General features: G+C 37.0%; 5 protein-coding genes across 6 annotated transcripts; all 5 read right to left on the bottom strand.

The window, feature by feature from the left end:
• Positions 1–95: 95 nt before the first annotated feature.
• Positions 96–3,304, bottom strand: LOC120258863 (probable serine/threonine-protein kinase WNK4). Its single transcript, XM_039266314.1, has 7 exons — positions 2,625–3,304; positions 2,394–2,431; positions 2,064–2,291; positions 1,758–1,978; positions 1,506–1,663; positions 1,016–1,418; positions 96–923 (listed from the first exon to the last, which is right to left on the bottom strand). The coding sequence occupies exons 1-7, from the start codon at positions 2,697–2,699 to the stop codon at positions 244–246; spliced, it is 1,803 nt and encodes a 600-aa protein (XP_039122248.1). The 5' UTR covers positions 2,700–3,304; the 3' UTR covers positions 96–243.
• Positions 3,305–3,681: 377 nt separating this feature from the next.
• On the bottom strand, positions 3,682–8,484 carry LOC120259509 (plant UBX domain-containing protein 10). The gene is made up of 4 exons (XM_039267121.1): positions 7,637–8,484; positions 5,765–5,935; positions 5,431–5,634; positions 3,682–4,135 (listed from the first exon to the last, which is right to left on the bottom strand). Exons 1-4 carry the CDS (start codon positions 8,471–8,473, stop codon positions 3,905–3,907), a joined length of 1,443 nt encoding a protein of 480 aa, XP_039123055.1. The 5' UTR covers positions 8,474–8,484; the 3' UTR covers positions 3,682–3,904.
• Positions 8,485–9,769: 1,285 nt separating this feature from the next.
• Positions 9,770–12,322, bottom strand: LOC120257911 (zinc finger HIT domain-containing protein 2). The gene is made up of 5 exons (XM_039265210.1): positions 12,165–12,322; positions 12,002–12,074; positions 11,748–11,916; positions 11,059–11,100; positions 9,770–10,920 (listed from the first exon to the last, which is right to left on the bottom strand). Exons 1-5 carry the CDS (start codon positions 12,239–12,241, stop codon positions 10,046–10,048), a joined length of 1,236 nt encoding a protein of 411 aa, XP_039121144.1. The 5' UTR covers positions 12,242–12,322; the 3' UTR covers positions 9,770–10,045.
• Positions 12,323–13,196: 874 nt separating this feature from the next.
• Positions 13,197–15,068, bottom strand: LOC120258565 (aluminum-activated malate transporter 10-like). The gene is made up of 6 exons (XM_039266027.1): positions 14,885–15,068; positions 14,636–14,776; positions 14,268–14,540; positions 14,029–14,180; positions 13,820–13,963; positions 13,197–13,721 (listed from the first exon to the last, which is right to left on the bottom strand). The coding sequence occupies exons 1-6, from the start codon at positions 15,066–15,068 to the stop codon at positions 13,257–13,259; spliced, it is 1,359 nt and encodes a 452-aa protein (XP_039121961.1). The 3' UTR covers positions 13,197–13,256.
• Positions 15,069–15,608: 540 nt separating this feature from the next.
• Positions 15,609–21,907, bottom strand: LOC120258875 (transcription factor LHW-like). Of its 2 annotated transcripts, XM_039266332.1 has the most exons (10): positions 21,739–21,907; positions 20,915–21,007; positions 20,328–20,436; positions 19,358–19,399; positions 19,145–19,204; positions 17,212–18,963; positions 17,014–17,115; positions 16,755–16,904; positions 16,550–16,675; positions 15,609–16,482 (listed from the first exon to the last, which is right to left on the bottom strand). In XM_039266332.1, the coding sequence occupies exons 1-10, from the start codon at positions 21,831–21,833 to the stop codon at positions 16,300–16,302; spliced, it is 2,712 nt and encodes a 903-aa protein (XP_039122266.1). In that variant the 5' UTR covers positions 21,834–21,907; the 3' UTR covers positions 15,609–16,299. The 2 variants fall into 2 exon arrangements, with proteins under 2 accessions (XP_039122266.1, XP_039122267.1); XM_039266333.1 differs by lacking the exons at positions 20,328–20,436; positions 20,915–21,007; positions 21,739–21,907 and having other exon boundaries at positions 16,300–16,482; positions 17,212–18,991.
• Between the last annotated feature and the right edge of the window lie 265 nt (positions 21,908–22,172).

Raw genomic sequence — 22,172 nt, forward strand, 5'->3', positions numbered from 1 at the left:
TTGAGTAACTCCTAACTGCTCTTGCTCACAACACATAAACAGTCCGCTTTTTCTTTTCAGTACTTATAAATTTTCACGCAGAACACAAACCAAAATCTCATAAATACAGGAGAAGACAGCCATTGATGGCTGGCGTTCTATTTCACCACTGGTTATATTATATACCCACACATAACAGAACGAGAAAAACAATCCATGAAATGAAACAAAAGAATGTTTTGCAGAAGAAAATTAACAATGAAATCAAACATTTCTCTTCTTTGCCAGCCACCTCTTCTTGGTATTCTCCAAAGCCTCCTGGCGCATCTTTGATAACTCATAAAACCATCGTTCGTATTGTGCTTCTATCATGTCAAGCTCTTGTTTGAGGTTATCATCAACTCCATCTAAAAACTGGTTCCCTGCAGTGCTACTGTTATCATCTTCGGCTTTATAACCAAAGGAATCAACAACTCCCATGTCAATGTCGCTTGCATAGCCACTCGCGCTCTTGCAGCTTTCAGCAAAGAGAAATGATAACGCCGACCCATGAGAACCTTGATCTTCCTCATTAGCCTGACTAAAGATGTCACCTTTCTCAAACGAATCAACTCCAAGGGACTGCACAGATTCCTCAACAGAGAAATTCAAATTCAAATCAGACATAACTTCAAACGCTGAGTGAGTGGAATCATTGCAAGGAACTGAGAATTCACTGTTTGCACAAGCGCTTTGTCCCTTGTATGGGCTCATAGTGTCGCAAGAGGAGCAATCCGTTGAAGGCCTCCAGCCAGGCACAAGTTTCATAATCAAATAATCAATAAAGTCAGCTATGAAGATCACATCATCATGCGACAAATTTAGTTCCTCAACCATCTCACTAGCAACTGAAACAGCTGTATCAGTGTCTAAGAAAAATTGGAAATGAATATTTTTTGCCCGACCTGCAGTTCATGGAATATAGATGCTTATGAAAATATAATGACAATAAAAAAGATTCTGAAGTTCTAAACTAAAGCCAGCTAAGTGCACTCACCACAAGAGTCAGTTATCCTCAGAACCAGATAGATTGACTTCTCATCCACCTTCTCCCCTTTCAATCTATATTCCTTATTCTGGTTTGTCCTAGAAAACTCCAAACATTGGGCACGTGGAGCTCCTTGGTTCCCAGGGAGATTTATCAGGGGAAGCTGCTTGTAGTTCGAATCTAAATCCATAGATAACAATGAATCTGGGCTTGTCAAATCAATTGAAGAAGTCATGGCATTTGATAGCTGAACAATATCATGAACATTCTCCTTGGGAATGTTCTGTTGAAGAAATGGGTCCTTTAAGAGCTCTTTGGCAGACAATCTCTCAGAAGCGGGTGCAAGGCATTTCTCAATAAATTCTTTAACTTGACAGTCTGTTACTTTCGCAAGTGATGCAGGCTTTATCCCCTACAAACAAACATTTAAATAAACAAACTTAAGCAATAAGTAAAGCTACAGCATCCTAACAAGGTATCTCATCATATAAAAACTTACAGAAGTAACTTTCTTGTAAATTTGAGCTGTATTTTTGCACTCATTATATGGATATTCAAGAGTTACCATCTCCAACATACACATTCCAAACGAATAAACATCTACAAGTTCATTATACTCTTCTTCATAGAGCTCAGGGGCCATGAATTCAGGAGTACCTAAAATACACCAATTTGTAAGATGTAATCGACAGGTATGGCTGCACACATCATTTGAATCTTTATAGAAAGGAAAAACATAAGGAACATTTACCAATCACACTGCGAGCAGTAGGCTGTTGCATAACAATAGCCAATCCCAGGTCTCCAATTTTAACTTCACCATGATTTCCATTGACAAAGATATTGTCACATTTCAAATCTCTATGCAGAATAGGTGGACTGTGCCCATGAAGGAATTCCAATCCTCGAAGAATTTGCCTCGCCCAATTCTTAACTGCCTTAATATCCACACTTTTGTGTTTCCTACAATATCTACATCAACAGGATTCACGTCCATAATTAATCAAATCATGACTAACCTAAGAGTAGGAGAAAGGTAAGTTTGTAGAAAACCTACTGTCTCAAACTTCCTGAGGTGAAGAGTTCCGTGATAATGTTAATTGTCTTCATTTTTTCGTCCACCCATGAGCCATAAAACTTGATGATGTTCTCATGCTTCAAAGACTTCAACAAATGAACTTCAGAATACAACCTTTCCAGGTTTGCTGGTGATTGCAATAACTCATCAATCCTCACTTGGTTCCATGCAACTTCAATTCCATCAACCTCATCAAATGCCTTATAACTACAAACAAAGGATTAAGGATAACAAACCATAATATACCCATCTAGGCGACACAAAAAAGATTCCTAATGAAACAAGGGGGACCATTAAATTGAAGGATACACTGTCTTGAAAGCTCCCTTCCCTAATACCTCTTTGTACTGATAAACCAAAGCAAACAATCAAATAATCAAACAAACAAGCCAAAAAGTATTGAATTTAGAACATTCATCACAGCAATGTGGATCAAGTGATCAACACTCGACATAAAATGAATATCTGTTGAAAATTTATCGGAACAAATTCTGAAAAAGATTCGAATTTTATAGACTAAAAAAAAAAAATCAACATTACCCGAATATAGCGACCAGTAGGATCGGTTTCCTCGTGTTCCACTTCGGAGCCACAAGCATAACTAACGGAATCCATCTATGAAATCTACAAGTTAGCAAGCACAAAGGAACAATCTTTCTCCCAAACCTAAAAAGAACACAAGAGAAGAAAAAACAAAGAGAAGGGGAAGGCCACGAAGTGCAGCTCTTCTCCCTCAAGCCTGCAGAAAACCAGTAGCCACTTGTTCGATCATACGGCTCCGGCGACACGATTCAGAGAAGGACTCGGAGGCAATGGAGAAGGAATCGAATGCCGATCGCAGGCGAAACCGGCATTCGACGGCGGGAACGACCATGAACGAGCCCAGATCCATGACCGAGGCCTCAATGCCACGCCGCTGGCCACTCATTCTCCCGTCGATGAAAGGATCATCATGACCACCACCGCCCCTTCTCTGCTAACACAACAAGTGAGAAAGAGAGAGAGAAAGAGAGAGCCTGGGAGCCGCCGGAAGCGCCCAGACCCTAGAAAACGAGAATAATAATCGAAGGCATTGATGGAGAAGAGATGAAGGAGATGGAGACGGGGAAGATGAGAGGAAACGAAACCCTAGATTTGGAGAAAAGGGAGCAATGGTCGAAAGAGAAGGCGAGATCGAACAGGTGTTCGGTCGAGAGAGAAAGAGGGTTATGTTTTCTGATTTTAGAGAAAATGCGAGGGTAAATTTATAAAAAGAAACATTTAAATAGGTTTCGGTCGTGCCAATGCCATATAGCGAAACAGGACCCAGTCGGGTCAAGTCCGGACTACGCCAATATATTATTATTATTATTGTTATTATTATTATTATTATTATTATTTAAACATTAATATATATATATATATATATATTTGGTTTGTTATCCATAATCCTTTGGCTTTCATGTGAAATCAATTTCAGAAAATCCTGTTGAAAAAAAAAATTATAAAGAAAAAAACGTTCAATAATCAGAATGGCATCCTCAAGCTTGCAAATATCCAAATTGTGAGCATTATTCTGAATCATGATCATCTCATTAGAGTCAATCTTATTCACAATTTTGTAAAGGATCTTTGGTAAAGCAAAGCAGACAAACGGATGTTTAAACAAAGTACTTCTTCAACATTTGATAGTGAACAAACGCCTAATTTAAAAAGAATGTATACCACCATATCTTGTTTCATAGTTGATATCATAATTTATAAAGAAAATTTACAAATGATGACAAATATTTTAGGTTTGAAGAAAGGGATCCTAAAGCTGTTGTTCAAAGTAAAAACTCTCATGACTCCACCTCGATGAAAAGGCTTGCCTGCGGGTGCAGCCCTGTTTCCTGTAATGTCTGAGAGTACTTTTCTGGTCCATAAGAGACACGAGGGAAGCTTGAAACTAGGCAGTAATTCTCCGCATTCAAACAATCCAAAGAATCAACATAATCATATAAAGATTTAATTGCTGCTGAACAATGGAACCTCCTTTCCTTGCGCTCACCATTAGGGAATCGGATTAGTACCTGATAGCAATTGCATCAATAACAGTATTAGAATCAGTTTCACATAGAGTTGCATGTTTGTTCATGAAGAGAATAATGAAAAAATATCATCAATTGCATATAGTATAAAATAAACAAAACAGGCTTCTGACTTTAGAATGGGCGATAGATGATCACTCTAGAATAGAGCATGAGCCAGTTGGTTGTAGGCACATTTGGAAATCATCTCCTCATAATAAACTTCCACTACTCTTATAGAATTTATCATGTAAATACAGACATCATGCACATACTGAACTGCCAGAATGTGGTGTAAGAATTTTCACATCACAATGGTGACTGGTGGTAAGTGGTAACAAACAAGGGAGGTCAAGTAGCTCTTATAAGGACCAACGTGCAAAAACAAAGACAAACCCATCCCACATTAGCTACTAAGAGTGAAACATTAAATTTAAAACGGATATAAAAATTTACTTGGCAACAAATCAAAGTTGACTTACATATCACCAAATGTTCTATAATAATAAACAAAGCACACTCCTTTTTCATATACAGAAACAAATTATTGGACTTCATCACAACAACATATTTAGCCCTTATAATTCTAACTTTCCTCCATCACTAATCCATCACTAATCCCATCTCTAATAACATTTGCTTAGCTATTTTCTTTTTCACTAGCAATGAATTCCATAACTGATATAATTAGCATTTGATGATGAACAGATCATAAGGCTGTCATATATTAATTCCATAATTCACAATTACTCCAAACACAACTGTTGATCTTCTTAACATTTCCCTCTCAGAAATCAGCAAAATAAAACAAATATTTCATCTAATTTCCTTTGATTTCAACCATTTGCTTAACATGAATAGTAGTTGTAGTTAAGTAACTGGTGCTAAAGTTAGCCATTAATCATAACCTTCTATCCACCACCAAATCCTAGAATTCCATACGCTATCCTCAGTCAGTCACCCATGATTTCATGCTCTTATAAAATTTACTCTAGCAATGCTTATTGTATTTAGAATATTGTTGCTCCACAATGCAACAAACTAATTAGCAAAATAAACACATTCACACAAGACACATGCTACATATTATTATTTTTTTTTAACATAAACATGCTTATATTTCATTTTGCAGAACTAAAAGACATAAACCTTGTAAAAATCCAAACAAGAGAATATACATATATATATATATATATATATATATATAATTAAGCTAAATGAAAATGAAATTAAAAGAACAACAATAAAATAAAAAACAAAAGATTGAAGAGATAACCAGTTGACTAAAAGTTACTTACTCGAGTGACATCAGGCCCTTTTTCAGGTTCAACGCCAAGGGACATAGCTTTCTCCTCACGCCTTTTAGCAAGAGCAGCTTCTCTCTCAGCAGCTTCACGGGCAGCTCTTTCCTGAGCTTCTTCTTCCTCCTTGCGTTTTCTCTCAGCCTCTGCAGCCTCTCTTTCCAATCTTTCTTGTTCTTCTTTCCTTTGACGCTCTCTAGCCTATCATAGCAGATAAATGATAACAAATAGATGACACAAAAAAGTTTAAAATAGATAAATGATTTATGTACTGTATCAGCATAGACACTTGCGTAGGAGCCACAAGTCTCAACTGTAAGTAGAATAGTACCTGATCAGCCTCCAATGCGGCTCTGTAAGCCGCATCTTGTTCCTCTCTCAGGCGGATGTTGTTTCTCCTTTCTTCTGCCTCAAGCCTTGCTGTAACAAGCAATGGAGCATACTCTTCAACCACTCGTTGTAACATTGCAATTATTTCTTCAGGGGAGTTCAGTCCCTCAATCTATTGTCATGAAGCAACAGTTGAAAAGAAATTAAAAAAAGAAAAAGAGGAACAAATATCAAGCAAAAACAAAGTTTTGTTTACATAAAAGCATGTTTATAATACAACAATAATTGAAATCTCAAATGCTATCTCCAACTAAATTTACTCCATCTGATATGCGTCCTACTTTTAATAGGCCAGAAAGCTTTGAATGACTGAAATCTTATGTATTTCTCTTAAAATAATTGAATCCATAGGCAATTCTTACATTGAATGTGAAAGTGGCTACATGAGATAGAGCTATACGATAAGAGCCTCTTGAATCATTTCAACATGGATTACCTTGATAGAAAATTAAAAAGCCTGTGTTCAATATAGTATAGTATAAATATGTTTTCCAAGCAAAATTTAAGAATTCAATTATGAGATATAGATAAAAATCACTTGGTCCATATGCTCTCTTGAGAATGTAGCAAAAGTAACATGGCTGATCAAAATATGAGCTATAATCATATGTTAAAGTTCAATATCAGTAGATCAGCGCTGTTGAATTAGTCATATTACAAATTAGTAATTTGTGTACGTCTATTTTATTTAGCCCATGATGATCCACAGTAGAATGCACATCATTTTCTTTTCTCTCCTGGTCATTTTCTATAAGAGCGCAAGGTGGTGATTTGACATGAGAAACAAACTGAAGACTAGTTGGATTAAGAATCCTGGAAAAGAAAAACATTGGGTCTACTCCCATCCTTCAAGACAATTACCATTATGGTTTACTATATGGAATCAAGACCTCATTTGACACAAATTTGGTCTAATTTCCCTTGAAAAGAAATGACATAAAGTTGTGTTTTCATACTGAGGATCTAATATCCCAGGAAGACAAGATGAAACAAACGACAAAGAAGTTTAAAATGTTGAAAGACGTAAACGACAAAGAAGTTTAAAATGGTGAAAGACGCAAACGACAAAGAAGTTTAAAATGGTGAAAGCCGCAAATGACAAAAAAGTTTGAAGCCACTCTCTATACATGATATGCTTGTAGGCACAAGTCATTTATTGATTGCATAGCTATCTCATTACTATTTGAAACCTTGCTCCACCAACCAAATCTAAAAGGTAAATCTTTCATTGCTTCTCATGTTTGTTTCTTCTTCAAGTAAATTTTCATCTATAAATAACAAGTTTGTGTTCCAAGGGGAAAGTCATTTTTAGTCAAATCACGTCAGTTCATATTATTAGAGGATGCAATGAGAGTACTAGATTGACTAAAACTTATCCCTCAAATTATGATATTTATCCATGTATTAGTTCTTTATTTGAAAGAATGCACAAAACCATGGAAGATGGAGAACGGGTATAAGATTAAGAGGTCTTTCTCATCTCAACTGTCAAACAATACAAATCTCTCATTCCTTAGACTATCCACCAAACCACCCAAAACGATCAAACATAGGAATCAACTACACCTATATAACATAGTCAAAAAGCCAGAAGTAGAGAGTAGAAAAAATATTCTAGTTATATAAAATTGGTGTTAAATCTAAAGCTAATTCAAGATCATATACTTTCATGAATCCAATAAAAAAAAAAAAAAGTAGGATCCTTTAGCCCGAATCTGTTAGGAATCTATCGTTAAGTAAAACATCAGAGATAGAAAAATATACTGGCAATCCCAAAGCATGAACGATAGACCAGAGGCAAAGATCTAATCACCTGCTGAAGAATGGCAATCCGCTGGTTGGTGGAAGACATGACTACAGCGCAAAACGGGTACCGAGAAGCCTTCAAGCTGTTGCTCATCCTAAACCCCTCGCTCCCCCTGACACTCCCGCCCCAAGAAACGAAATTCTCATTGACAAACGCGGCCACGGCCTCAGAGCAGAGGCAGCGCTCGCAAAACTCCGGCACGTCCGGGTGATCCGGTGAGTGGAGATAAACAAAAAGCAACTTGAACTCCCGCTGCGATCGCTGCAGCGCGTCCATGAAACCCTCGGCAACGAAATTAGGCGAGGTGGAAGCGACATCGGGGAAGTCTCGTCGGAAGGAAGCGATAAAGGCGGCGGCTTCGGAGAGGGCTGGGTCAGCAGAAGGGGCAGGGATAAGGAGGGAAAGGGCACCGGAGGCAACGCGGGCAGAGAGGGAAAGGGTGGAGTAGGCGAGGGAGAAGGGGAGGGTGACGACCCTCCAAACAAGACCAGGGGCAGCCGCCGCCGCCGGCGCTGGCTCAGCAGCAGGGCGAGGGATCAGGGCTTCAGATGAATCGGGATTGAGATCGTTGACGGAGGGGGCAGGGGGGGAGGAGATGGAAGAGATGGCGAGCTGGAGGTCCCAGTTATGGGCAGAGAGGATCTGAGAGCAAAGATCGGGGTCTTCGATGCCGGTGATGGCCTGGAAGTAGGCGACCTTGTCCTCCGATCTGGGGCCGAGGTCCGCCATTACTCCTCTTGGCAGCAGCAAAGAAGGATGAATTGATGAAGACGATGTGCTCGTTCCGTCGCTCTCTTCTCTCAATTCTAATAAATCATTAGAATTTTGCCCCTTTCTTCGCATGTCCCCGCTTTTTATTTCCTGTGAAATTACTCAAATTTAGTATTTGGTCCCTTTAAGATAAACTTGTATTGAGCTCATTAAAAATTATATTTAATAATTTAAAATCAAATCTTTTATTATCGAAAGCGTTTTAAAGAATAACTTTAATTTTTTTATATAACATTTAACTTTTTATTTATATTAATTATAATAATAATAATTAGAAAACATTAATTACACATAATTATTTATGTAATAAATATTTATAAAATTTTTTAAATTTAAAATATTCGATAGCGTTTTAATGAACAATTTTAAAATTTTTTATAACATTTTAAGTTTTTATTTATAATACTTATAATATTAATAATTAAAAAACATTAATTACACCTAATTATTTATGTGATAAATATCCATAAGACCTTTGAAATTCAAGGTATACAATAGCTTCATGGTAGAAGTTGTTTAATTATATTATTTTATATATGATATTGGCTCAAAACTCTTCATAAAATTTTAAAAGCTCCGATGCGAAACCAGAGAAAATGCATAGTTTTAATTAATGGTAATGTATTTATTAGTAATATAAAAGTTTCTTTTCAAATTAAATTATAAAAAATATTTATTTAAATAAAAGTTATTATAATTATTTTACGATCAGAGGATGTCTATGGCATAAAAAAATAATTATTTTGATTTGTATAACACACAAAGCTCCTCCCACACGAACCTAATAAAATAGTAAGAGAATAGTATTGATATAACAGTATTTCAACACAAGAAATTCAACCATGCACCACTCACCCACCATTCAAAATGATTACCACTAGGCAAGCTTATCATATATGTATGTTATTTGTATTTTTTTTTTTCCTCGATTTTGTTTTTTTTCACAATCTCACAAATTATTTTTAAAAAATAAATAAATTTTGAAGCTGTGTGACATTGGCAATATCATAATCTTATTATTTTAAATTTTTTTAAATAATAATAAATTATGATGGCTTAACAACTGTAAAATTTATCATGTAAGGTTGTCAGGAGATATATAAAATATAATGAAGAGAGAATAACACCATATTCAAGCAAGCATAATAATGGAAAAAAAAATGTAGCAAATTAAACAAATGAAATTGAGAAGAATTTATTGTCTAAAAATCCATGTAATTAAAGTTTTGGGCAATCAATAAAAAAACAGAAAATTAAGCATGCAAAAGATGCAGAACTTGAATACAAGGGGCATTGGATATAAATGAATATGATGTGAAACTCATTTAACACTACTTTCCAAATCAAAAAACGAGGAGAAATAAAATATTAATAAACAAAGGACTGATAGATAATTTTTCATTCCTGGTCAAAGAAACATGAGCCGCTTATATCAAAAACATTTACCATTCAAACAAGGCAACAAGAATACATGGAAAATCACTTCATAGTTCTGGCCACATTCACAGACAGGCGTAGCTGGACTTCTCTCTCGTATTCTAGTATTATAAACAACCAAATGTGCAGCCATGGCAACTAAAATACCAATCAATGCATGGATGAATTCACCTTCCAACTGTAAACTACATGCATCTGCAACTCTTTTTAAGCCTCCTCAATAAGAACCTTCGGTTCTGATTCCCTCTTCGTTCCTGCCTTCACAGTCTCACCTCTACTACCCGACAAAATGGAAGTTTTCTCGACATCTACAATGCTGGCCAATGACGTCCAAACTTCATTTGGTTGTTCATGAACCCAGCACATCAAGAAGTATACTTTTCTCTCAGCAGACTTCAACTTCCGACTGCTCTCACTTCTCTTCGCTTTGCCAATCTTCTCGGACTTGAACATTCTTTCACCGGCTTGAATGAGCCTCTGAAGGTCACAGAGTGTGCAAACAAGAGCATTACTACCTAGTGAGAGCAGGCAGATGATATCATCGATGAGACCAATACCAAATTTGAAGCCTCCGGCTTGCCTGTATGCAGGGGAGCATGCCTGTTCCAAGCATGCACCTAATGCCTCGGCCACAGTCTCAGGCCTGACTTCATCATCCAAGACCTTTGATACGCTCAAGACCACAGTGGCTGCGCCTAGAGCATCAGAGTGCCAGTCCCCGTTATAGAGACGGAGGGTAAAGCAGTAGCTAAATAGAATGTCAACCAAGTGAATGGATAGAAGGGGAGACGCCTCTACACGGCTTAGTTGGCAAAGTGATGGCAGGGGATTTTCAGGCCCAGCAGGGATCTGACTGAAGTCGTCTCCTGAAGAACTTGATGAGCACAACATTGTTTCTTCTTGTTCTTGAAGCGGCATCACCAGTTGGCTTCCCTCGTTGCTAAGAGAGATGGTTCTAGCAGAAGGTGTTGTCCACCATGGGGTCCATGGCTGTATCAGCTTGCTTAGCTCTCCTGATGCTACAGCTCTCCGGAATTGCTTGATTTCCTCAGGAGATAGGTCTTCAAGTCTAACATCATTCCCTAATAAAGAATCAATGTTACAAACCAAAAAATCAAAACATGGTTATTCTTTACACATTAAATGCTTATGAAAATATCAAAGAGGATAGAATTTTTGATAACTAAAATAGTGAACTGAGAAAAGAATTTCCAGGATACCAGATAAAACTTTCTGAATAGTCTTCTCTGACAGCATAGCGTCTGCAAGAAAAACATAGCCAAAGGTCGGTAAATATAAGGAAGTTCAAGCATCCAATTACCGATCTTCTGCAGATCGATGGGCACAAGCAGCCAGAAATGTAAATTTCGTCGTATTAATCACTAAACAATCAGCAGGCTACCTCAGTTTTATATCAAGTTACCAACCAGGGTTCATAAGATTCAAAGTTTGAGACAACCATAAGGAGTTATGCTAACATTAGAGCTGAAACATAACTGGCACTGAGCATTCTAAAATTGAAGTAGCACAAATTTGCTTTCCATCAAGATTTTAAATATGCAAATGCGTATTATATCAGGTGGAACTTTGGTCCTCATCAGTTCAATTTAACATGAACAACATTGCTGCTTCACTGATACAGGATATTTGTTCTATTATATGGGCTCAATTCAATCTAAAACTTGAGCAGATATGGAGATATCTAGACAAATATGTTAATATATACATTCTATTAAGGTTTTCTTTTGTAAGTAGAAGTGTTTAAACAAATATTCATTTACCAAAAAGATTTCATAAGGTTGTGAAACATCAAAGCCACACCATTCTATCAAGGTTTTTAGTCCAATACATAGTCTACTTCTGCAAAATCAACAAACGCGAACCGGATACAATGAACTGAGATGCATACCAACATCATCAACATCCTCTTCTTCATCAAAACTCATCTCATCTTCCAAGTGGACCCTTTTGAGAATATCCAGCGTCTTTCTCTTCGTCTCATCATCCGGCTGTATCTGTTTCAGCTCCTCCATGACATTCTCTCGCATGAAAGACTCAGTGCAGCGAGTGCTATGTCTCTGCGGCAAAACATCAAACACACGATATGCAAACAAGATCACACTCCAAAAACACAAAAATCATACCGTAAACGCATCGACCAACCTTGTAGCACTGAAGGGAGCAGTAACGGGAGTTGCATCTAGGGCAAGTATACTGAGAGAATTGTTTCTGGCACCTATAAACAGAGAGAAAGGGGAGATTGAACCAAAGCTATGGAGACATTGATGGATCGATAGAAATATTGAAAGAAAGAGAGAAAGCATACACATGGCACACAGTCCTGGAGTCGGAGAAGGACAGGGAACGATCGGGATCGGAGACGACGACCTCCTCCTCCTCCATTAGAGGTCTCAACTCGAAGCTTCAAGAGAGGAGAGCGTAAGAGCGCGCCGAATCGCGTTTTCGGGTTTGGATGCGGATCTTGCAGCGGTGTTATAATGGGTACCCGTTTTCGGATTGGATCATAGACTTTGGATCCGTACCCGATTTATGTCTTGATGGAACAAATTCATTATTAAAAATTAATTATTTCTAATTATCTTAAATTCTTAATAAGAAAGTTTATCTCACCATTTGAAGGAATTGTTGTTTTTTATTCATTTATAATTTAGTATTTCTGAACCTGAACCTGTATACTTGACATACGTGAAGATTTTTGAGAAAAAAATAAATTATTTTTATTAAATATAAGGAGATAAAACAGGAGACAAAAAATTAATAGTTAACTAACGGTCATTTAACCTATTAGTACCAAGTCTTTTACGTAAAGTTCTCGTTTTAGGGAGACCCAAAATAGAAACTTAGTCAAGGTGAGGGCACGATGTTGTTGAGTTTGCGGATGTACTCCACATTAGTGTACGTCTCTAACTATTAATTTTAAATGAAGTGTTTGTCATTTAATATTAAAAAAAAACTAATTGCTTATTATTTATGTACAACTGACCTCAAAGACACTGAAACCACGAACACGAACCGAATCAACCGATGAAGAGAAAAAAAAACAATATAGATAAAAAAACAAAAACAAATTATTTGCCGGCATTAAGTAGGTGCAGGAAGCATCCTAGCTTGCTGTCATATGAATTATTTAGCTGATCTTTCAATTTTGTAAGATCTGCCATGACTATTAATTGGAAAATTTTATCAATTTATTTTAAGGAAATAAATCTTTTATTACTCTTAAATGTGCTACATATTCATAAATATATATATATATATACTCAATATTAATTAAATGGTAAAACTCAAGCTACAAATTAAACAACTTCACCAGATACAAAGTTTCAGCTTCCAAATCTTGCGTTCTTTAATTTTCTGATGACTATAAAAATGGCAAGTGTTCAAGTTACCTGAAATCTCATGCCTCTTCAGTAGTTCTAACAGGTTCAGGCCCCAAAGTAACTACAAAGGAATTTTTACGACTAACCATGTCTACTTCTTCGTCTTCTTGTTCCATCTCATTCTTGGCAGGCTTGAAACAAGCTTGCTCTGCCAAGAGATTAACTGCTTCAACAACTCCGATGATCCTCGCCGATATCTCAATCAACAATGAAATAATGACGATCAATTCTCGGCCATGGAACGAAGAAACAAAGCCTAAATCCATGGATTCCTTAGTTGGATGATTAGATGGTGGCAAAGATCTCAGTGCATTGTCAAGCTCCTTAACTCCATTGTTTTGTTCTCTTAGCAGCAAGTCCATGCAGTTTGACTTCCTCATGAACTTGATGCACTTGGCCAACTCTTTTAAGATTCTGGAGGAGTTGAAGCTTAATCTCATGCAAGCTTCACTCAAATGCTTCTTCATAGACTCATCAGTTACCTGAATATATAGCATAGATATATAAATATATCAATAATTAATTAATGATAAACTCAGTGAAGAAAAGGTTTAATTATAATTATGTTAACATGATGTACTTGAGTTTGGGAAGCAATGCAACCAAGAAGGGATTCTAAGCAGTAAGAACAAAGCCGCATTGCAGCTCCAATCTTGAGGTACTGATTCCATGGATGCCGGAAACCAAATGACCCGTGGCCGGGTTCCCATCTCGCTAAAATTGCCTACCAAAAAAACTATGCATTAGCTCTGATACCATGTTAGATGTTCTTGAGGTCTAGTATCTCACCAAAGAATCTTCTGATGACTTTGAATTGAGGATGTGTTTGTATGCGTCTAATCTTTGTCTAATTGCATAGTTATCTTCATCACATGATTCTAATCTTTGTCTAATTGCATCGTTATCTTCACCACATCCTTTGAAGTACTCATCCGTGCAAACTATTAGATTAGAGTTAGATTAAGCTAAGAAATAATATTATGCAAGAATTTAAGATTAAGAAAAATAGATATTATAATTAAATAGACCTTCTAATGAATCAGCAATCTTCTCCATGTTCCATATTATGAGAAGATGAAGATCTTCTCCAGCCCAAACTGGACAAATAAGAAAACAAACCAAAAGACAAATAAAGATACCAATGCCAATGTTGTATAAACGCTGTTGTGCCAAAGCAAAGAGTGTATCCCGTTGATAGCCGGAGACGGCGATCAAGCTGAATGTTAGGATGAATATCACCACACCATAATCAAACCAGACTTTGATCTTAGTGTCAAATCGATAGAATGTCGCAATGGAAGCTGAGATTAATTTAGATAGAAAATAAAATTTGACTAATTAGTAATGAATGAACACATGAAATCATATAAATTAACATATTGGACAAGTTTATCACCTAGAATGAAAACTGATAGTCCAAGAATGATAGGCTCAAATTTGTCTCCTGATATGCTTGCAAGCCAATGCACTCCGAGAGCGAGACCGCCGGCGACTAATGTTGCCATTGCTCTATTCAATCCTTTGTATATACATCCACCTGCAATTTATATATATATATATATATATATGTTGTATCTTAACATGCATGCATGTGGATGAGTATTCTCTCTAGCTTGTAACCTTGATATATATAAGAAAAACTTACCGACTGTGAACTCAAAGACGACGACGACAGTCATGACAGCCCACATTGCAGCTCCTTGAGTAGTGTTATCAGACCAAGGATTGTAGTAGTAGTAGAGTGAGACCAATGTCATTGCTATCCCAACTTTGAAACAATGTATGATCTTTCTAAGTTCACGAGTTTCCTTCTTCTTAGGATTAGCCATGGAGCTTGACATGTTAATTTAATGGGTTGTATTATATATGAATTATTTTAAAAAGGATGAGTGTTTGGTGCTTGATGCCAGTTATATACAATGAATTGAAGCAATGAATGAAGGGCACGTTAAGACAGAACCTTCCTTAGATGTGCCTTTTAAAGTGGCGGTGATGTCCTCAGATGAACCTTCATGGTCTTAAACTAATAGTATTTGTTGCATTGATTTTCTAACACTTACGACCATTGCTCAGAATCAACACCATTTAATTTGATTTGCATGATAATTATATGATAAGAGATGACATGTGTCACATATATATCTGATTATAGTTAATTGATAGTTTATTAAAAAGAGAGATGATTTCTTTTATGCAGAGATAAGGGCTTGTGCACCATGTGAGAATATAAAAATCAAACAAGTTCTTGCTTTTGTCCATGAACAAAACCGTATAGATCCAAAATTGTGTTGTTACATTAAGCAACTATGACATCAAAGACTACACTATTCAATGATAGAATAATCAATGATCAGTTTGCAAACTCAAAATTGAAATGCTCCGTCTGCCAAGAAGCCAACTTCATTAACCACTGCATGAATTCATTGTTTTACTTTAAGAATCAACAAATAAGGCAGCTGTGATGAGATGCATTGCCAACATTACTGGAACACATGAAACATCCATTAATTACCGCATGAAGCCTGCACACCCCCATTTCATCAATCCTGAGTATCTACATTAGCATTTCATGTTTTTTTCATTAATAGATACACGAGAGAAATTAATAAATTATGATGAACCGATCACTCTTTGAAACATCTTCAGAGTGACCATGAATCAACGGATATGTACCCTTGAAATAACCACCAGGAAACAACGGAAGAATCTATGCAAACTTGTAAGCACATCCATCAGCTGATTGGCTTTCTCCCATCTCTGATGAACCAGAGATTGGCCTGCCATTTGCTTCAGAACCTTTCCGTGGATCGAACATTTCAGCAGAAACATTCTCCTTCAAAAATACAGATGAATGCTGACTGCATAGTTTGGGAGAGCACTTTCAGCTGTACTCCTTCAAATAGCTTCGAAGATGGCTGGTTTTTCCAGAAGAATGTCTTTCCTCTGAAGCACTGTAAGGTGGAAAATCCTCGAAGCCATTGGTTAAGGATGGCTTAACAACTGGTCATTTGTGAGTTTATGACCCATTGAAGGCAACTCACAAACCGATGAGTTTTCCCGTCATTGCAACCTATCAGCCAGCGAAACAGGTATAGGCATGGAGGTCTGCTGGCTGGTGGCAAATTCTGGAGTTGCCTTGTCGATACCCTTTGAGAGTTGGTCACTAGACTGAACAGTGTTTGTTTGTTGGAGAAGCTGGACAAGTGAAAGAAATATGTCCATTCGAGTGAGGTCCTTGTTTGCCTGCAGGGAAATGGAGATTTAACATAAAAAAGATTTTATGAGGAAATATTTGATCCTAGTTTACTACCTCAACCAAAAATCGAGCCCATATTTTATGATCACGACTTTCCATAACTCCCTTCAGTATCGTCAAGCCGAATCCACGGATGATGTCTGCTATCTCAAGAAACAACCCACGTTCTTCACAGAGCATCTGCGATACATTGAGACGCAATGAGAGTTTGTAGATAGTGAGCATAAGAATTCAGAGGCAAGGTGAAGCATAAAATTACCTCGATTACCATTTGACCAGGAGGGTTGAGGTCCTCAACTATAATTGGACAGACCATTGTCTGACCAGCAACTTCAAATGCCCAAGTGGCACCACTTCCACCGCCGCCAGAATTGTCTTTGAGGATGACACCACTCTCATCGCCAATCATCTGGTGTAATAATATGTACAAAAAGATAATATAGTTGATCAAATGAAAGATTAGAACTACATCCAAACCAAAATGAAAGAGGATTCCAAAGACTGAATGACAGGCTTACCTTTGGCTCATCAACCTGCTTCAGCTTGCCTGCATACTTCATCACACTTTGCATGAAAAGCATATATTTAATAGTTCGGTCCAGCAGCGCATCTATGCTACACTGTTAACAACATTCAAAAACCAAAAATGATGATTGAACACAATGCCATACTGTCATAATATGGACAAATATCATAAAATTAATTTCGATGAGTACCTTTGCACCATTGGGAACAATCTCCCTCAATTCCTTTACGCGATCTTGAATAAGCTGACGATCCTTCGGCCTTGGACGAGTACTTTCTCCTGGTCTTGCCCTTCTCTTTGCAACCTTTGTGGCTTCTTCAGACTTTTTAGGATGATTTGTAACCGCACTTTCAGCATTGACACTGCAACTTTCATCAATCCACAAATTGCTATGAGACATTGAGGTTGCTTCTTTTGGAGACCCATGCATGATCTTCTCTAAGTTGCATTCAGGCACAGAGAAATCAACACGAGGGAGGCCTACCAGGGGAACATGTTCTCTGTATGTTTGATACTCAGGATGAGGATTAGGAGCAGCATAGAAATTAGAGGAGACAGAAAAATGCCCAGGTGCTACATTGATATTTCCAACATCCACATCCAATAACTGTGGTTCACCGAACTCGGGGAAAGATCCTTTTTCCAGCTCTGAGACACTTTTGTTCAAGTTTGTGCAACTGCTTGGTATGATTGTTTCCCATTGTTCCAGGTCTAAAGTACCTGGGCTTAGATCCAAGTCCATGACATCAAACAATTCCGTATCATGTAACATCTGAGGAGATGCATCTGCGGAATTCCTTTTCCTATCACTACCTGCGTCCAAGGAGTTCACTGCACCTGTATCAGAGTTCTCAACTGGCCCACTTGGTAATGGATCAATTCCAACCAGATTTGATGATGAACAAGTTACTTGCAACTGATTGTCCTTTGGTAGCAGAGACAACGATGTGGTTACCTTTTCCGGTGGTTGATTTGCCAGATTGTTTCTAGTAAGAGTTTCATTCTCTTTAGAATCACTCAATGTAGTATGATCAGATCTCGAAACCTGAGAAACAAAACTATTTGGAAGCTTTGGAGGAAAGGACCGCATTGAGGAAGATTTATCAGATGATATATCAGCAATGGTCATTGGGATAAACGATGAAGAAGAGTGTGTCATATCTAATAATGTATCTACATCAGGAAGGCAAGATTTGCTTAGATTAGAAGGTTTAGAATTGAGAACCATACCCGGCGAATTACATGTGTTATAAGACAAGGATGGATCGCCACTATAGAAAGCATTTATATAAGGAATGGACGAAGAGGATTTAATCAAAGACATACTTGGAAAGGCTTGAATGCCAATGGCTGGCAACTGTCTTTGACTTGCAGCAAGGGTTTTGGACCAATTATCTGCCCTTGAGCAGATAACCTCTGAATTATCAGGAACAGATGAAGTAGGTGTTAAAAGAGAGTTAGGTGAAAAAAATACTTGAGTTTCAGCATAGTCGGTAGCAGCTCCTTGAGATGGTTTTGTGATGCAATTGGATGAATTCCTAAATAAGGGGGCAGTGTCTTGAATGGGATTATTGGCATCTTTGGCTATGCATGCCGAATGAGAGATTATTGGCATGCCCAATACTTGAGGATTCATCTCACCAATGATTTCTCGAGATTGACAGCTATGGTCAAATCTCTGAGAGAGAACACTAGAGGAATGAAAAGATGTCTTTGAAAGCAGTGCTGTTGCCATTAGCTCTTCACAGCTTTCATCATGAAAGGAATTGGTTGCATTGTAGTATGAACAAGAGACATCCGAGGAATTTGCAGAAACGGCTGTTGAAGATGTGTTGTAGACATTTATAGATTGAGGAATATCCGCATGCTGGAGGCCTCTCATACTCTCAAGCTGCTGAAATAGATGTGCAACTTGATCTACGAATTCCATACTTACAGTTATCTGGTGATAATAATTGATGGTGAGCTATCTAGCAAATATATTAAAGAATTATAAGTCCCCAAGAAAATTGAAGATTCTAGACTTTCACAAATTATTAACTGAGCAAGAAACGACAACCTGAAAATTAAAATAAATTCTGTAAGATATTCCTCAAGAAAATAGTCAATTAAAAATCACTAACCTTTTTATCTGAACCACATTCAAGTGCACCGAACGATGGCAGAGAGATGATGACAATTGTCTGTGGATTGAATCCTAACATCAGTGATTGTTAACAAATAAAAAAATATAAAAAATACACAACATATTATAGTGCTATAGAAAATGTTCAGTGATTATTATTTGATCAATTTTCAAGAGTCGATATGTAAGCAACAGACAAGGAAATACAGACCCCAACTCCAGCTGAAAACTGATGCTGCCACTCAGAATTACCCTGAAAGGAAAAGTTGTGATCAAAATAAGCACAAGAAAGAAAATGCAATTCACATTCACTTTGCTACATGATTACCATTCATAGATTTCTACAAGAAACATGCCAAAACATCATAATTGACAGCCAAAAGTGCATTAAATAGAATAACAATATTCTTCTTTGTTGTTGCTTATAAGCATCAAAACGTCTATACATTCCTCCAGTATAGATAAATTATACAACAAACCGGATCATTAATTGTCATACATATAAGCACAGGATTGTTTGGAATTTCCCATACCAGGTCTCATGGACAGCTCACATATTTAGGTCAAAGTCATACATATAAGCAATGATTTTCCCCCTCCCTTATTTGATGTAGGACTAGTTTAGCTCATCTACTTATACACAATTCTAAATCTAATCAGAATATGGGCTGGAGTAAATATGGAAGATAAACATGTGGGATGTTTTTTTATAGGACAAAACTGTGATCCAATATGAAATGGATCAAAGCAAACAATTTCTCACATGAATTTGACCAAAATCATATATGTCATCTCTAAGTACTCTCTAGAACACTTCATTAGCAAAGGTCACTTTATTAAGATGAAATCTGGCACTTCAATAATTTTTTCTGTTAAATTCATACTGATCCAAGGAAATGTTTCTGTTAACTTTAGCAAAGGTTCAAAAATTCATAAATTCAATGACTAGTCAAGACTCATCCTACTGACCTCGTGCATTCATAAATTCAAACAATAATAATAGGTTCAAAGAGGAAAGACTTTAATTTTTCAAAAATGAACTCAGACCCTAGACAAAATTCAAAATTTGGCCACAAAAGTCTAACAAAGAAAATTTACATATAAAACCACTGTAAATAATCATATCCCAGCAGAATGAACATTTGTTACTCGCTCCATAGAAAGTTAAATATTAGCCATACCCGCAACACTTCTAACTTGTCATTTGGGCCTTGTGAGTTTAATTCTGCAGGACAGACATCAGAGTATATCCATTGGTGCCTTCCACTTAGAGCAGCCACCCCTATGCTTCTGAAAACAGGGCACAACTCAAAATTATCCAGATAGTTACAGGTAGGTAAAGGGCGGAAGTAAAAAATCTAACTTAACTCATACAATTATCTGAATGGCTCACGTAATGAATATTAAAAGCCAAGTGGGAAATAAAAACATGCTATCTAAGAAAGAAACAAATCAGTGGTACCTGAGCCAAAAACTAAGGGAACAAATCAGTGGTACATGAGCCAAAAAACTAAGGGAATGACAGGATTACTACAAAGCACCATAGGAAATTGGACATAGTGGTATATGCAAAATGACAAAGAAAGCAAATTAGTTTTTACTTTTAAAGAGGATAACAGCTAGTTTCTCACTTTATTATATTTTGTGGTTTACCCACTTAACAAAAAAGATTAATAGCTTTCTAACTGGTTTTGTTTTCAATATGTGTATACATATATAATAAAATTCAAATAAATCTTAATCTCTTGAAAGAAGAATAATTTTATACCCTTGTCCAACAATGTAAGCCTGATTGCGCATACCATCAATCATGTTCCTCATCTGTTCTTCCAGGTAGCAGCTATCCTTCATAATTAACACCCTGTTTTAGAAAATCCAAAACAGGAACCATTAAAAAGAAGTTCTGGCTGGTCATGTTCGCATCAAAATTCAGTTGCTAATGTTGTTTGCCATGAATGTTATAACAGCACAACACTCTCAAACCCAGTATACTTGGAAATTATTAATTAAAACAGAGGAACTAAAAGGCATCTCTATATTTAATCTTGTAACCTACTAACTACAAACAGAATCCATGAAAGCGGTGAAGTAAATAAAACTTCCACTCCCTTCCACTTCACAAGCTAAAAAACCAACCACTCTATGCACTAAATTAACTGAAAATCTGGTAAAACTAAAAGAACAAGCCTTATTACCACATCATATTAATATCTATACTAAAAATAAGTGCAAATGATTTTACTGAAACAAAAGATAAATAAGTGACGTCTCTCCCTTAAGTAGAGCAATACCCACCTGAGAAAGAAAACAAATTGACCAAAAAGAAAATATATTTCATACAAATCAAACACAATGTCTCAACAAAAAATACAAAAACCACAAAAAGATAACCTTTTCTGCCTCATTTCTTACAGTTCACAACCACTGGAAGAAACCAACATAAAAGAATTATAAAACAATCAAATCCATCTCACAAATATAACACAAACTTCAAAAAGACAACCAAACTAGTCCAAAATCAACAAATAAAAGCAAAACAAGACCAAAAGCTCCAGAGAGAAAGAGAGGGAACAAGGAAGAGCCTTCACTGACCTTGGATCTCGGGGATCTGAGCCCCAGAGAACAGCGTAAGTCCAGCCATGGCGACGGCAAAGGCCCCGGAGAGCTTCAGCGAGCTCCGGCGCCATGGCGTCTCGCGCGCGGATCTCGAGGAAACAAACCCTGGCGAGCTTTCTCAAAAGCTGGAACCGCCTCTTTGGACGGGATGGCGGTTTTCTGTTATTTATAGGGCGGGAACGGCTAACGGGGCCGTTATGATGTCAGGTTCCGGGGTCACCTTTTCGGGTCTCTTTTAAAGAGTATAGATTTCCCGAGATGATGGGCGGCTAATGGCCGGTGTTTGTTTAAAAGAAACTGTATGCTCACCGTCAAAAGTCACCGAAAAAAGTGACCCCTCTCATTCAGATGGGTTCTTTTTGTGTTTCTTGGATTCCTTTTTTTTTCTCTTGATTTAATTGGTGGATCAT

Source organism: Dioscorea cayenensis, chromosome 4 (genome assembly GCF_009730915.1).
Source record: "Dioscorea cayenensis subsp. rotundata cultivar TDr96_F1 chromosome 4, TDr96_F1_v2_PseudoChromosome.rev07_lg8_w22 25.fasta, whole genome shotgun sequence".
Lineage (NCBI taxonomy): Eukaryota > Viridiplantae > Streptophyta > Magnoliopsida > Dioscoreales > Dioscoreaceae > Dioscorea > Dioscorea cayenensis.

What these genes read in the sequence shown, in the direction of transcription:
- LOC120258863 (XM_039266314.1), bottom strand. Translation starts at nt 2,699, where the DNA reads ATGGATTCCGTTAGTTATGCTTGTGGCTCCGAAGTGGAACACGAGGAA. An exon ending in AAGGGAGCTTTCAAGACAGT is followed by an intron (nt 2,292 to 2,393) that starts GTATCCTTCAAT and finishes CTTTGTTTGTAG; the next exon opens with TTATAAGGCATTTGATGAGG. An exon ending in TACTGCTCGCAGTGTGATTG is followed by an intron (nt 1,664 to 1,757) that starts GTAAATGTTCCT and finishes GGTGTATTTTAG; the next exon opens with GTACTCCTGAATTCATGGCC.
- LOC120259509 (XM_039267121.1), bottom strand. Translation starts at nt 8,473, where the DNA reads ATGCGAAGAAAGGGGCAAAATTCTAATGATTTATTAGAATTGAGAGAA. An exon ending in GGATTGCCATTCTTCAGCAG is followed by an intron (nt 5,936 to 7,636) that starts GTGATTAGATCT and finishes TCATGACAATAG; the next exon opens with ATTGAGGGACTGAACTCCCC. An exon ending in CCGCATTGGAGGCTGATCAG is followed by an intron (nt 5,635 to 5,764) that starts GTACTATTCTAC and finishes CTGCTATGATAG; the next exon opens with GCTAGAGAGCGTCAAAGGAA.
- LOC120257911 (XM_039265210.1), bottom strand. Translation starts at nt 12,241, where the DNA reads ATGGAGGAGGAGGAGGTCGTCGTCTCCGATCCCGATCGTTCCCTGTCC. An exon ending in GCTCCCTTCAGTGCTACAAG is followed by an intron (nt 11,917 to 12,001) that starts GTTGGTCGATGC and finishes GTTTTGCCGCAG; the next exon opens with AGACATAGCACTCGCTGCAC. An exon ending in TATTCAGAAAGTTTTATCTG is followed by an intron (nt 10,921 to 11,058) that starts GTATCCTGGAAA and finishes ATTCTTTATTAG; the next exon opens with GGAATGATGTTAGACTTGAA.
- LOC120258565 (XM_039266027.1), bottom strand. Translation starts at nt 15,068, where the DNA reads ATGGCTAATCCTAAGAAGAAGGAAACTCGTGAACTTAGAAAGATCATA. An exon ending in CGTCTTTGAGTTCACAGTCG is followed by an intron (nt 14,777 to 14,884) that starts GTAAGTTTTTCT and finishes TATAAATTGCAG; the next exon opens with GTGGATGTATATACAAAGGA. An exon ending in AGTCATCAGAAGATTCTTTG is followed by an intron (nt 13,964 to 14,028) that starts GTGAGATACTAG and finishes TTTTTTTGGTAG; the next exon opens with GCAATTTTAGCGAGATGGGA.
- LOC120258875 (XM_039266332.1), bottom strand. Translation starts at nt 21,833, where the DNA reads ATGGCGCCGGAGCTCGCTGAAGCTCTCCGGGGCCTTTGCCGTCGCCAT. An exon ending in AGCAGGTTGATGAGCCAAAG is followed by an intron (nt 16,905 to 17,013) that starts GTAAGCCTGTCA and finishes TTATTACACCAG; the next exon opens with ATGATTGGCGATGAGAGTGG. An exon ending in GGGCTCGATTTTTGGTTGAG is followed by an intron (nt 16,483 to 16,549) that starts GTAGTAAACTAG and finishes ATTTCCCTGCAG; the next exon opens with GCAAACAAGGACCTCACTCG.